Source organism: Malaya genurostris, chromosome 3 (assembly GCF_030247185.1).
Source record: "Malaya genurostris strain Urasoe2022 chromosome 3, Malgen_1.1, whole genome shotgun sequence".
Classification (NCBI taxonomy): Eukaryota; Metazoa; Arthropoda; class Insecta; order Diptera; family Culicidae; genus Malaya; species Malaya genurostris.
The window spans coordinates 261344579-261357679 of NC_080572.1; the positions used below are offsets into that span (position 1 = coordinate 261344579).

General features: G+C 35.7%; 1 protein-coding gene across 1 annotated transcript; it reads right to left on the reverse strand.

Annotated features, from left to right (window-relative positions):
- Window positions 1–12222: 12222 nt before the first annotated feature.
- Window positions 12223–12863, reverse strand: LOC131436762 (perlucin-like). Its single transcript, XM_058605663.1, has 2 exons — window positions 12741–12863; window positions 12223–12671 (listed from the first exon to the last, which is right to left on the reverse strand). The coding sequence occupies exons 1-2, from the start codon at window positions 12846–12848 to the stop codon at window positions 12288–12290; spliced, it is 492 nt and encodes a 163-aa protein (XP_058461646.1). The 5' UTR covers window positions 12849–12863; the 3' UTR covers window positions 12223–12287.
- Window positions 12864–13101: the final 238 nt, after the last annotated feature.

Consider the following 13101-nt stretch of genomic DNA (forward strand, 5'->3'; position numbering starts at 1 on the left):
TTTAATCAAAATAAATGTGTTAAAAGGCGAGTGGGACCGAACGCAGGAAGAAAAAGAAAAAAAAGATGTTGTATCGGATGCGAACCGCACCGTGGACGGGGGCATGGCGGAACGACACAATTTATAGTATAGTAGCCTTAATTAGTGGTGATATAGTGGCAGATAAGGGCAAATTTTATTCCTATTTATTCGCGCGCACGACGCTGTAGAATGTGCGACTCCCGGCTCAACTGCAGGTTTCTCATTCTTCTAGTCATTAAAATAAAAATTAAAATTAAAGCTCAATGACCGCGCATCAGGGATCGGGACAATTTAAAGCCCCCATGCAGCGTTTAATGCATGGATTCCACCGTTCGCCGAAGGTGACATGAAATTCCACAACCTGTCAAGCGATGTATGGGCTAAAGGTTTGTGCCCGGCAGGTACTACGCTTCGTCGGAGATGTGTCAGGTTGCTACCGCTACTACCGCGGTTGTACAGAAGAACCGGGATGGTGACAAAATGTAAGTTTTTTCCCAGATGCCAACACCGTGTCAGTCGATGTACAATGTTGTAGTTAATTTTTCATATTATAATAAATAGTTGCACTATACATAAATAGTGCAACTATTGAATATATTCCGCTAACAGCTCCAGGTAAAAATAGTTTCATATTATGTTAATCAAACGTTATAACATTATAGTTAATAGTTAAATATTTGCGCTACAAGTCTTCGTCGTAGAAAAGGTGTCGAAGCAGTTCATATGTATTAATTACTATTATGATTTACGTTCGAATGATCTAATCAAATTCAAGAAAAAAAAATTTATGACGCAAAAATATATCCCTCACTTCGCAATTAAATCTTGAATCGAACACGCTCAAATTTATTTAAAACTTCTGCTGTGGATCTAAATGAAGAAAGGCGATTTTACAGACAAAAAAAAAATCAAGATTTATGTAAAATATATGAAAAACACAATAAATTTAGATACCAGACGTTATCTAGTTAAGTTTCGGATTATTAACTAAATATAATTCTAATAATATTATAAATATATTATTTCTAATAATACCGAGTTCCCATTGCAACTGTGTCTGTACGATAAAGCTGACACTTCTTGACTCCTCCTAAAAACGTCTGAATGCGTGAATCCATTGATGTACTCGTCTTAACTTTCTCTTATGACAATCGCACTAACAATAATGACAATGCTACCATCAACTTTTAAACCAGTACAGTACAGAGCAACGGTCTCTTCAGTCTCTTCCATAGATGTGAATTATCATGTTATTAGATCCTTACTGCAACCCTATTTTAATCCACCTAGTGATGTAATAATTCCTTTCCCGTATCAATCATGATCTCATATATATGTGGTATTCTATGCAGACTGTTTCTTCTCGATCCTTGAAAGAAACCAAAGAAATTGTTTGTTCATTAACTAGTATAATCTACAGAATGAAACAGTTCTCCCCCCATGAGAAACCGAAATGAGTTCCACTATTGTAGCAAAATCAAAATTTCGAAAATCGCGACTGAACATCTATCAGAAAACTCACTGCAGAAAAAGTTCAGTACTGATTTTTTACAAACGCGAATCTCACTGAAACTGATTTCACATGCAAAAAATTAGAGGGTTGTATTCAAGACACGACCGAGCACAATAACATTAAAAATGAAATGTTTCTACGGTTCCCATAATAAATACGAAAATAAAGATGATAATGATGATGATACACTAAACTTAACACTTATTCAATTGACTAATTACAAACTTGCTCTAGTTTAAGCGCTTAGATTGTTAGCGAATGATAAAATTGACAATTAGATTCTTTCTTGACAATTGATTCTATTCAATTTTGATCCCTATCCACAAATTTTTACATTGTTAAGTTTTTGAATAACGTCCTTTAACTAGAAGTCAATTATGATGAATTCAAAGTTACTCGAAATCTCAATTTTTGATACAAACAACCTAAAGATTTGAACCTGGACAAATAAAACTATTTTATTTTATGATCATAATTTTCGAGAAACGTACCGACTTATTAATTTTATAAACAGTTAATCGATCCAAGAGAAGATTTTATATATTTCAACGAAAAATGTTGTGTTGGAGTTTATACTCAGTAATAGTGTAATTTTATTAATCCATCTTCAAAATCGTCGATAATCTTCGGAAAGTGTCAGTAAATAATATGGCAACAATACGAGGAAGAAAACATGTGAAACAATCCGCATAAAATATTTTAGTTACTTACATTGATTTTCGGTTTGGCATATTAGGAATATACGGATAAGCAACAAAATTCCGAAATTTTGTTCATATTGTAACTTGATGTTATTAACACATGAATGAACATTGTCATAGTTACAACGCACGAAAATAAGTGAATTTTGGGTCGACTCTCTCACAATAACTTATCGGTTTACCTAAAATACAGCAGACAGTGTTTTGGGACATCGCAATTTGAGAGTCGCGATGAGTATCAAAACATCGCAGTGTTTGGGGTTCGAAACGCGAGGGGCTCAACGTAATTGGTATACTTTCAAATGGCTGGTGCTCACATACCGGTGTCAGATGGGTGGCTCATTATGTTGGTAACAGTTGATTCAGCTAGTTCAAATTTTCGTTAACTTGGCGTGCGGATAGTTCGGACTTCTGCAATACACGAGCGAAATTAAGACGCGTTGCTCGTCTTATTACTGTGCCATTTTCCCAATTGAAGAGTAAATGTCAAATTCAAATAGTTGGAATGATGCTAAATATTCAGACATCTTTTAAACGAGCAAAGTGCGAGTTTTTTCATAATGCATGTTGAAGAAAAAAGAAGTCGACTTAAAGTTACGGAGTTTATCGTGATGAGTTTTATTGTTTTCATTTTTGTCATTGTCTGAGATGTTATGTGGGACAGACAATAAATGCAATCAAGAGTGAAGAATGTAATCAACTAATGATTTGAATTACTTATTAATAAACAAACAATTAATTGATGAAATGTAATGAAGTAATGTACTCTTTTTAGTTTTTTTAAAAACTAGTATCTAAAATGTTCTACCTCAAAACAGAACACACTAAATTTGATTGATTACTGTTCAACCAGGTTAATTTCTTTCATGTGAATGTTGTTATGAGCTGTTTGAAAATTATTCAAAATATACCTTAATTTTTCAAAAGAACTATTATTATCAATCGTTCCAAACTGTTTGAAAGTCAAATTTTCTTTCTGGTCAGGATAGTACTTCTTACATCTGACTTGTTTATTAGCTTTCGGCATGCAAATAATCATTCCGTAGATGATGGATTTCGATGGTACTGAGAACACCTGTGCCATCGTTCTTGCGGCAAGCATGTCCTGTTAAAGACGGACCCGTCTTCGTTTAGCCTCCAGACAGGACCACTGCAGGCAGCCCGATGCAGCTCATCACCGCCCCGTCATCGTAATCTCCGGCACCATCTGAGCGCATCCGACCAAGTGCACATAGTTAGAGGTGACAATCCAGCAAGTGAACGCATATACAATCCAGTCATCAGCTCACTGGACGAGCTACTTGTTTCATTCGCAGTCAAACATCAACTAGGCAAAGAAATATTGTGCATTTATAGATTTCTCTTCATACTACGCAGAACGATGCTGTGTTTTTTTATGCACGACGCAAAGCCTCCTATGCCGAACAAGAAGTTGACGTCATTTTGTACAACAGGGATTGGTGGATGAAAACATAGTTCGATTCCAACCATTTTTTCAATAGTATGCTATTGAAATACTGAAACGACGTCGTCATACATGTTTAAGTTAAAAGTTTCCGAATCGATTGGTTGTTAAATTATAACAATCCATCAACAAATGACCGAGTTATTAACGTTCAAAATTATGACACAAAAAGGTTACGCGGCTATTTTTGAAACTTTTAATTGACACCCGGCCCCATATAGTGAAGAGTAAGGCATTTTTAATGCCAAAATCACTAGCGAACATTCTGCTCGATGATATTTTAGAAAAAAGTTCGCACATTGAATAGTTCTGATAATATTCTCGAAAAGAAGATTTTTAGGAAATGAATTTTCAAAGCCATTGTATCTCAACCCTTTGCAAAATACATGATGAATAAATTCGTCGATGTACTAAAACTGAACCTTTCTGAAAATGTTCAGTGTGCGTAGGGTGGTTGATAAGTGGATCAATAGTGGTGATGTATTTGAAATTTATTCGGCAATACTGTGATGGTAGAGTAATATCATTAATTGAAGCAGCAAATAATTAATAATAGTTGTAATGATAATAAAAAACTTAAACAAAAACCTTTTTTTCATCCACCTAGTGGTGTAATGATGCCTCCGCAATTCTGAGATTTTTGTGTAGGGAAAATTCTAAACCTACTTGTATTGTGTAATGGGGAAAAGGAACTTTTATACTAACTTACTAACTAATACAGAGAGCGAATCGATTCAATTGAAGATTGCATCGATTTTTGTCGGAATTTGCTTATAATATTATGTGACATTACATCTAATGGTTCTATATTTGTGAGTCTGTGTAACTCATTTGTACTAAACCAGGGAGGACTCTTCAAAATCATTTTCAGAATTTTATTCTGAATCCTTTGAAACGTTTTCTTCCTGGTGGAACAACAACTTGACCAAATTGGTACTGCATAAAGCATGGCCGGTCTGAAAATTTGTTATTTAGACAGTTTATAAGAGGATATAAAAATTTTATATATTTATTACATTTTGCCTGGATTCCTTCAATGTGATCCTTGAAAGTGAGTTTTTTGTCATACGTTAAAGCTAAGTATTTAGCTTGATCAGACCAAGTCAATTCCAAGCCATTCAATTTGAGAATGTGATTATTGTTTGGTTTAAGAAAAGAATCTCTTGGCTTATGAGGAAAGATAATTAATTGCGTTTTTGCTGCATTTGGTTTAATTTTCCATTTTGACAGATAATCACTGAAAATATTTAAGCTTCTTTGTAGACGACTGCAGATCACTCTTACATTTCTACCTGTGGCTAACAGACTTGTGTCGTCACAGAATAGCGATTTCTGACAACCAACGGGTAGATTTGGAAGATCAGAAGTGAAAATATTATACAAGATTGGAGCTACACTCGAACCTTGCGGAACACCGGCTCGTACGGGTAGCAATTCAGATTTACAATTCTGATAGCTAACCTAAAGAGTACGATCAAATAAATAATTTTGAATCATTTTGATCAAATAAATAGGAAACTGGAAATCAGACATTTTTGCTATTAAACCTTTGTGCCAAACACTGTCGAATGCCTTTTCTATGTCTAGAAGAGCAACTCCAGTGGATAACCCAGAAGATTTATTTGCTTTTATCATGTTCGTTACTCTGACAAGTTGATGAGTAGTTGAATGTTCATGACGAAATCCAAACTGCTCTGGTAAAAAAATTGAATTTTCATTTATATGAGACATCCTTCTCAACAAAATAATTTTTTCAAAAAGTTCACTGATAGAAGAAAGTGAACTATTTGGTCGATAACTTGATGCTTCTGCTGGCTTTTCATCCAGTTTGAGGATAGGAATTACTTTAGAGTTTTTCCATCTCTTTGGGAAGTAAGCTAATGAAAAACACTTGTTGAAAATTTTAACCAAGAGTCTCAAGGCAACATCGGGAAGATTTTTAATAAGCATATTAAAGATTCCATCATTACCAGGAGCCTTCATGTTTTTAAGTTTCCTAATAATTGACTTAATTTCATCAAAATTCGTCTCAATAATGTCATCTTGTGATAACACTTGGGTTGAAATATGATCATATTTCAGTGAGACTCCAAAATCTATGTTTAATTTTTTTTTGTAAATCCTTAACTATGTTTTTCATAGCAGGATCACGAGAACGTTGATATTGTCGTCGACGAACATTCTTCAACCGAATGAGCAGTTGAAGATTGTCATCGATGATAGTAGAATTTAATTTAGTTTGAGCTTTGGAAACTGAAAGATTTCTAGCTTCGAAAATGTAATGATTCAAATTATCAATTGCTGTGTCGATGTCCGCACAATTTTCTAAAATAGTTTCATGATCCACATGATTTTTAATGTGAGATCTGTAATCCAACCAATTAGCTCTATGATAGTTGAATATAGAACTAATTGGATTAAATAAAGCTTCGTTGGAAAGTCTGAATGTTACAGGAAGATGATCTGAGTCAAAGTCAGCATGTGTAATCGGTTCACTACAAATGTGACTTTGATCCGTTAGAACCAGATCAATTGTAGACGGGTTTTTCACAGAAGAGAAACAAGTCGGACTACTGGAATAAAGAACTGTAAAGTAGCCAGCAGAGAGTTGATTATGAAGTATTTTACCATTACTGTTATTTTGCCTACAATTCCACTGGACATGCTTAGCATTTAAGTCCCCTATTACGAAAAATTTCGATCGATATCTTGTGAGTTTTTGCAAATCGCCTTTAAAGAAATTTAATTGTTCGCCGGTGCATTGGAATGGCAAATATGCTCCAGCGATGAAATAAATTCCATGAATGGTTTCAACTTCGATTCCCAAGCTTTCAATAACTTTAGCATTGAAAGAAGGTAAAATTCGATGTTTAATTTGCCGTTGGACAAAAATGGCAACTCCACCACCTATTCCAGTGATTTTCAGATAAACTGCAGAAAAGCTCAGTACTGATTTTTGCAAACACGATTCTCACTGAAACTTATATCACAAGGCAAAAAGTCAGTTGTAAAAAGTTCACTAGCGAACATTCTGCTCGATGATATTTAAGAAAAAATGTCGTCACATTGAATATATCTGATATGATTCTCTAGCAGAAAATTTTTGGGAAATGAATTTTCAAAGCCTCAACCCTTTGCAGAATACATGATGAATAAATTTGCCGATGAACAAAACTGAACCTTTCTGAAAATGTGCGGTACCCGTGGGGTGGTTGATAAATGGACAAATATATCTTATATCAATAAATCACTGAAATGGATCACTCTTTCGATTCACGGGGGACATCACAGTAACATTGTGGTGGTGAAAAAGGTTACTAATACACTACAAATTTTTGTATACACATATGACAGCTTTACCAATCAGCACACTGAATCAAACAACCCCAAATATATAAAATATTTCTCCACGAAAAAAAACTATAGATTCGGATTAAAATAGAATCTTTTACTAATCCGAGAGAAGCTAACTTGTTAAATAAAAAATCGCTTTTGATATAAGTGAAATTTATTTTCAATCTATGTAAAACTAAATATCACGGTGTTAGGCGTCGTCGTGAATCGGTATTTTGATAAAAATAATTTATCTATTACTAACTCAATGACCCGGCGTTGCTCGAGAATGTTTCGGGAAGATAAAGCCGAAAAATTCTCGAAGTTGTCCTGCTTAGTGAAATATTCTGATTGTAGTGAAACATAACTTAGACGGCAACCCGATTAAACAATACTACGTACATGTCCAGATTGCGGCCAGTGTCCCATTTCAGATCTCACAATAATCATAATGTTCATGGTATAATTACCTGTGCCTGTCGAAAAATGTCGATTGTTCGCAAACACTAGCTACAACCCTTAAAACCAACTTAAAACATCCAACCTATGAACAGAAATAATAACATATGCCAAGTTAGGTAATCTGTTGAGTTGTTTCGGAGTTATGGTCGATTGTATTAACAATTTAAACTTTGCACTCCCCTTGGATGAGTCCCTTACATTACCCCCTCATACTCACCCCTTTTTAGTGTTTCAAATTTTCAAAATGTATACATGGTCTTCAAAAAGTATCGCTTTTCTTTAAGTTAGATAAATTTCGACAGGACGCTTACACTCCCGTTTTTAGAGTCACTCACTACACCCACCCCCCATATAATCATATCTAAGGTAAGTCGAATTATGTGATTTTTTTTATTTTTCCTCCTTCATAAAAATATCATTATGACCATCTCTGAAAAACAAGAAGCAAGTTTGGTGGCAATCCGTACAGTAGTTTCGGAGGGTTTTATACTAAAACGTCGAAAGACAAAAGGCGAATGACAAAACGTCGAACGACAAAAAGTCGAATGATAAAATATCGAAAGTCACAAAACGTCGAATGTATCAAAAGGTCGAAGTACCAGATAGTAGAGATACCAAAATGTCGAATACAACAAAACGTCGAATATAACAGAAGGTCGAATACGACAAAATGCTGAATGGTGAGAAAGTCTGTAGTAGAAATACAAAAAGGAAATGGTGCACGGAAAGACCGAAATCAGCATTTAGGCGAAAAAATTAGTTGATTTTCTGATTTTAGTTAGTAATTTTTTGAGACAACTAAAAAAATCTTACTTTTGCTAATTTAGATTTTTTTAATTCTCATTCCCTTGGTAATAACAAAATATTTGTTGAAATGGCTATTTTTTTAGTTGAATTCACCAATTAAACGTGCTATCATTTCTTAGCTAAGGCACACTTCATTTAAATTCAACTAATTTTTTAGTTGAATTAGATAAATAAAACATTGTTTTCAACCAACATAAATAGTTGAATTGGCTTCTGCAATTTGCAGCTATATGGCGCACTGTCACCGCAAAAACGTTAACACCGTAATGACTACTAACCACTAGATAGCACACTACTACCGAAAAAAAATTCAGTTGCGATTGTCTTTTCTATATTGGCAGGTATAAATACGATGTTTTATTGGAGAAAAATACATAAACGAAACATAATCTTCTTTTTGAAAATCGCTAATCGCTGTTTTCTTCATTCGACTTCGCGAAATCGACTCTCTCACTGAAAACTTTGAGCAGTCGGAAAACAAAAACCAACTACGAGTAGTACACCGGACGGCGTAGCCGGGAAGGTTTGAAGATACAAAAAACTTCATTTGACATATACAATTAGAGTGCAACATTCGAAACTCACTTCATTCTTCCACGTAAAAACATTATTACGCACAATCACTTCAAATGCGTACAAATTCTGGATGAATACACTTTCCACTAAGAGTTTACGGCATTTTTACATATCGGTTTAGAAATTTATATATGGATATATCGTAACACATGCAAAAACATCAATACAATTTGCAAGCAGTTTAAACAAGACTGTCCTTTTTAGCTTTTTAATGGATTGTTTTGCTTTGACACTTCTCATGAGTTTTTGGCTAATAAACTTGTTAGTAAAACCAATTTCATTTTTGTTTTTTTTTGTGCTGTCCTTCAGCAATGATGGTGATAGATAAATAGAAACAAATTTTCTGATTTTAATAACAAAATTAGTTGTCAATGAGAATTTCGTGTTGGATTGAAATATTTCTGGTTTGTGTGCAGGGTATTCGCCAACTAAACACATTCTCTGAAAATAAGTCTTTTTTAGAAAAGTAAATTCTCAATTTTAATTAATTTCATATTAATACGAATACGAATTAGGCGCAGAACTGATTTCGGTCGCTCGGTGTGATACATGCTTATGGCAAGGAACCGAGGTGACACTAAGCCGCCGAGGTTTCTGCCAGCCCGAGACGACCGCCGACCCGCCGTCGGAAACGGCGGCCTCTTGCATACGAACCTGTGATCCACTCGTTGGCCCGGTTTACTTAAACATAGTTTGTTTGCCTTTTTTAGGTCCGATCGAGCGGTAGCGAGGTCGGACGGCACTCAAACCTGTGATCCACCCGTTTGCCCGTAATATCGGCTCGTGTGTTATTTTGTAACATAAAATAATGTTTTCATGAAGTTGATAAAAACCGTTCTTGAACATGTAAAGTAGGGATCGGCAGAAAGAAAGACGTTCATGAAACAAAATGAATATAATTATGGTAATTATTAGTCTTCTAATATTAATGCAACATCCGTAATGTAATCAGAAATGTTGTCTATTACTGCAAACTTGTCCACAATTTTAAACAACTTGTCATACTTTTCCACCAGTTTTCTAATCTATTAGGTTGCTCATAATAACAAATAATGCTTTATTTAATTTTCCATTGCTCTGAGCTTTTTAATGATTACCGAGAACATATTTTTCCATAAGATTTTATGATTTGATAAGCTTTTGGTACGTGCACTTGTGGTACAAAAGCCAATGCTTCTACTTTCTTGAATGTCATACAAACATCTTTGTTCTCTATGTACAGTGAGCGAAATCCAGTGCACTGTACCCTTTTGAGAAAAAAAATGTAAGAGATGAGAAAACAATATTGTCTTTTCAAAATCTATGAGTGTAATTACGTAAAGTGAGAGTAATTACCAACAACAATTTAGAATTTGGGAATAAACACTTTGCATCATTTTGCTACTATATTCCATTTTCGACTTTTAGAGCCGCATACGTTGCCTCGGTTTAACCCTGGTGATTAATTTGGTTTAACAGTTGACGTTCAGTGGATATATGCCATTCAACACACCCAGAATTCACCCTTACATTGTATTCTTCCGTTATATTTGACTTTTTGTCTCTTTCGACTTTATGGTTATTCGACTATTTGTTACATTCGAACTTCGTTATATTCGGCCTTTTGTTCTTTCGACTTTTTGGTTTTTCGACCTTTTGTTCATCGACGTTTTGTCATTCGACATTTTAGTTCTATGCCGTTTTAAACATTACTCCTCCCATTTTAAAGGCACTTAATACATCCACCCCCCGTATAGTCATATCTAAGGTATGTTTCTATGGTCTTTAAAACATATCGATTCTCGTCAAGCAGAATTACTCGGTCACCAATAGCAACAAGTGTTAAACTAACATTCCTTCCCTTCCTACAGTGACCTGCATGGGCATGGCCATCTACGTTATTGAACATTTGATGTTCGATGTTTCGAATCATAGATCTGGAACGAATAGCCATTTAGTACTAACTTCACTCAGTTTTACAAAAATTACTTGTTCAAAATTACTGCTCAGGGTTCGTTCCACGGTTTTCAAGTGAAAACAACATCAGTTTCACTTCAAATTAAAACTGAATTCCGAACTGATATATTGATTGATTTACAGAAACTAAAACGCATTCCGACGTCATCACATTCTGCATAACTTGTTCAAACATTAGCATGTGCAATTTTTGTTCACGATAAAGCAATGCAACTGATTCGGTTCAAGATAAAGGCAACGGAGTATCCAACGCAGAAGGAATTCGAACCATTCGCAAAGAAGTATGCACTTGTCACATGGACTCCATCAAAGGATTATCACTGCATGATTCTACCAGTTGGCAGACCACTCATGAGCCCCACATTTCTCGAATTCCAACGGCTTGCAGCAGTTCTCCGACAGGCCCAGCCGGTCGATAGATGTCTGGAATGCTGACTAAGAATATGAAAGTAAAAAAAAACTAACATTCTCCAACAGTGCCATTTAACCAACGGCAGGAATGTCTTTGGAGTCAAGAATTCGAAATGTCTTTGGAGGCTCAGTCATCCTTTGAACCGTACAGAGTACAAACCGCATCATTTTCATTCGAAGTTTTGAGTCATCCAGCCGTCTACCACTTGAATTACAGTTGATTGACCCTGTCTTATTGGCAGTGATTGGGTGGGATCGTCGTGTGGCCGATCGATGATTAAAATGTTTCTTTGCTTCTACAAAAATTATCGCCCGCTTGCATTGTGTACTTTGGGGGTTCCGGCCAAGCCGACAGCTTTTCATCATTGCAAGCTTTTCATCAGTGCTCAGCTCCATTTCACGGATATTTTCCGCATTGATTGAGAGGCAAGCGAATCTATGGCCCACGATGCACAAAACATCATACACAGGATGCCGAAAAGCGAGTCCAATTGTTCAATCTGTGCTCACCGGTCGGAGGCCGGCGGCAGAAGCTGCTGAACAAACTCGATTTGGCTGTGCTTAATTTTCTGCTTTTTGCTCCTTTGACCGCGTGGTCGGCAACTGTGTGAACGATTGATGAAGATGCAACCTTTCGGCTTCCAAGCGGAGCGCAACCACCTCGGTTTACACCGGTGATGTCCAAGAAGAAAAACGTTTCTTCCGAATGGCGAAACGCTGGTGCCGATTTGCTTTCCAACAGACAAAAGCTTACTATAGTAACCTCCGGCAGCGTTCCAGTTCCCGGCTGGATTGAATTTGATGGTATTCATCAATTGGCGCTAAGAGGTTTTGGGCAGTTAATTGCGTCGGAGTGCAAATACATAAAAAAAAAAGTTACATATAAAAGAGAAGAGGCTATTTCTTTCAAATGTCGTATGCATGAATGATCTAAACGAGCTAAGTTTGATGTTTTTAAAATCACTGATTTAGAGGCTCACTTTTAAAACTTTAAAAAACATTTGTTGTGTTTCACAACATACTTTTTTGAGCATGAACAGCATCAAAACAGCACAACTTTTTTGCCGATATGTAAGTTCTCACAAACAAAGTAACGAATTGCTTTACAATCTTGGTCATTCCAGTGCCAGTTCCATCCTTGAACCGGGTTGTAGCGAATTTCCATACAGTGATCAGTGTTTTGATCATTGTCCGGTTGATTTTTCCTCCAATTGGAATAGCCAACTCGTTTCCCAGTCGAGAGCCAGTAAAAATTTACTTCCTCTGCAAGATCACTTCCACCGATCCAAATATTAGTCGTGTCGTTACTGAACTTGTCAGTAGCTGCAATCATCGTCGTCAAATTAGTTTGTTCTTCCGACGTTGAAATAACGGCTAGTCGCATCCCCAAGTAATTGCAATATTCGGTCGCCTTAAACCAATTGCCCTGTTACAGTAAAGATTCGGGAAAATGGAGTTTGAATAAAACACTCAAATTACTTCCAGAACCACTCACCATAAAGTTTGGGATAAAATATTTTGCCTCCGAAACACATTTCAAATGTTGCGCTAAACAGCACAATGAAACAGAGAGTAGTACTACTAGTATAACTTTTTGCGTCATGTTCTACCAACAGCAGGACACTGAATAGATCCAGAAATTGGAATAAGTTCCAATGAATGATCAATAAACACATTATATCTAATCTCAACGAATGGACAGTACTGCAAAACAAACATTTTTGATGTCATATGGAATGGAGACGCAAAAATTGCACAAAGAAGTTATAACAATAATCGTCTTTCATCAAATGGTAGAACCATTCGTTGCTGTAGGCAATGTAACTTTTCCGACATCGAACAGTGCATAAAAAATT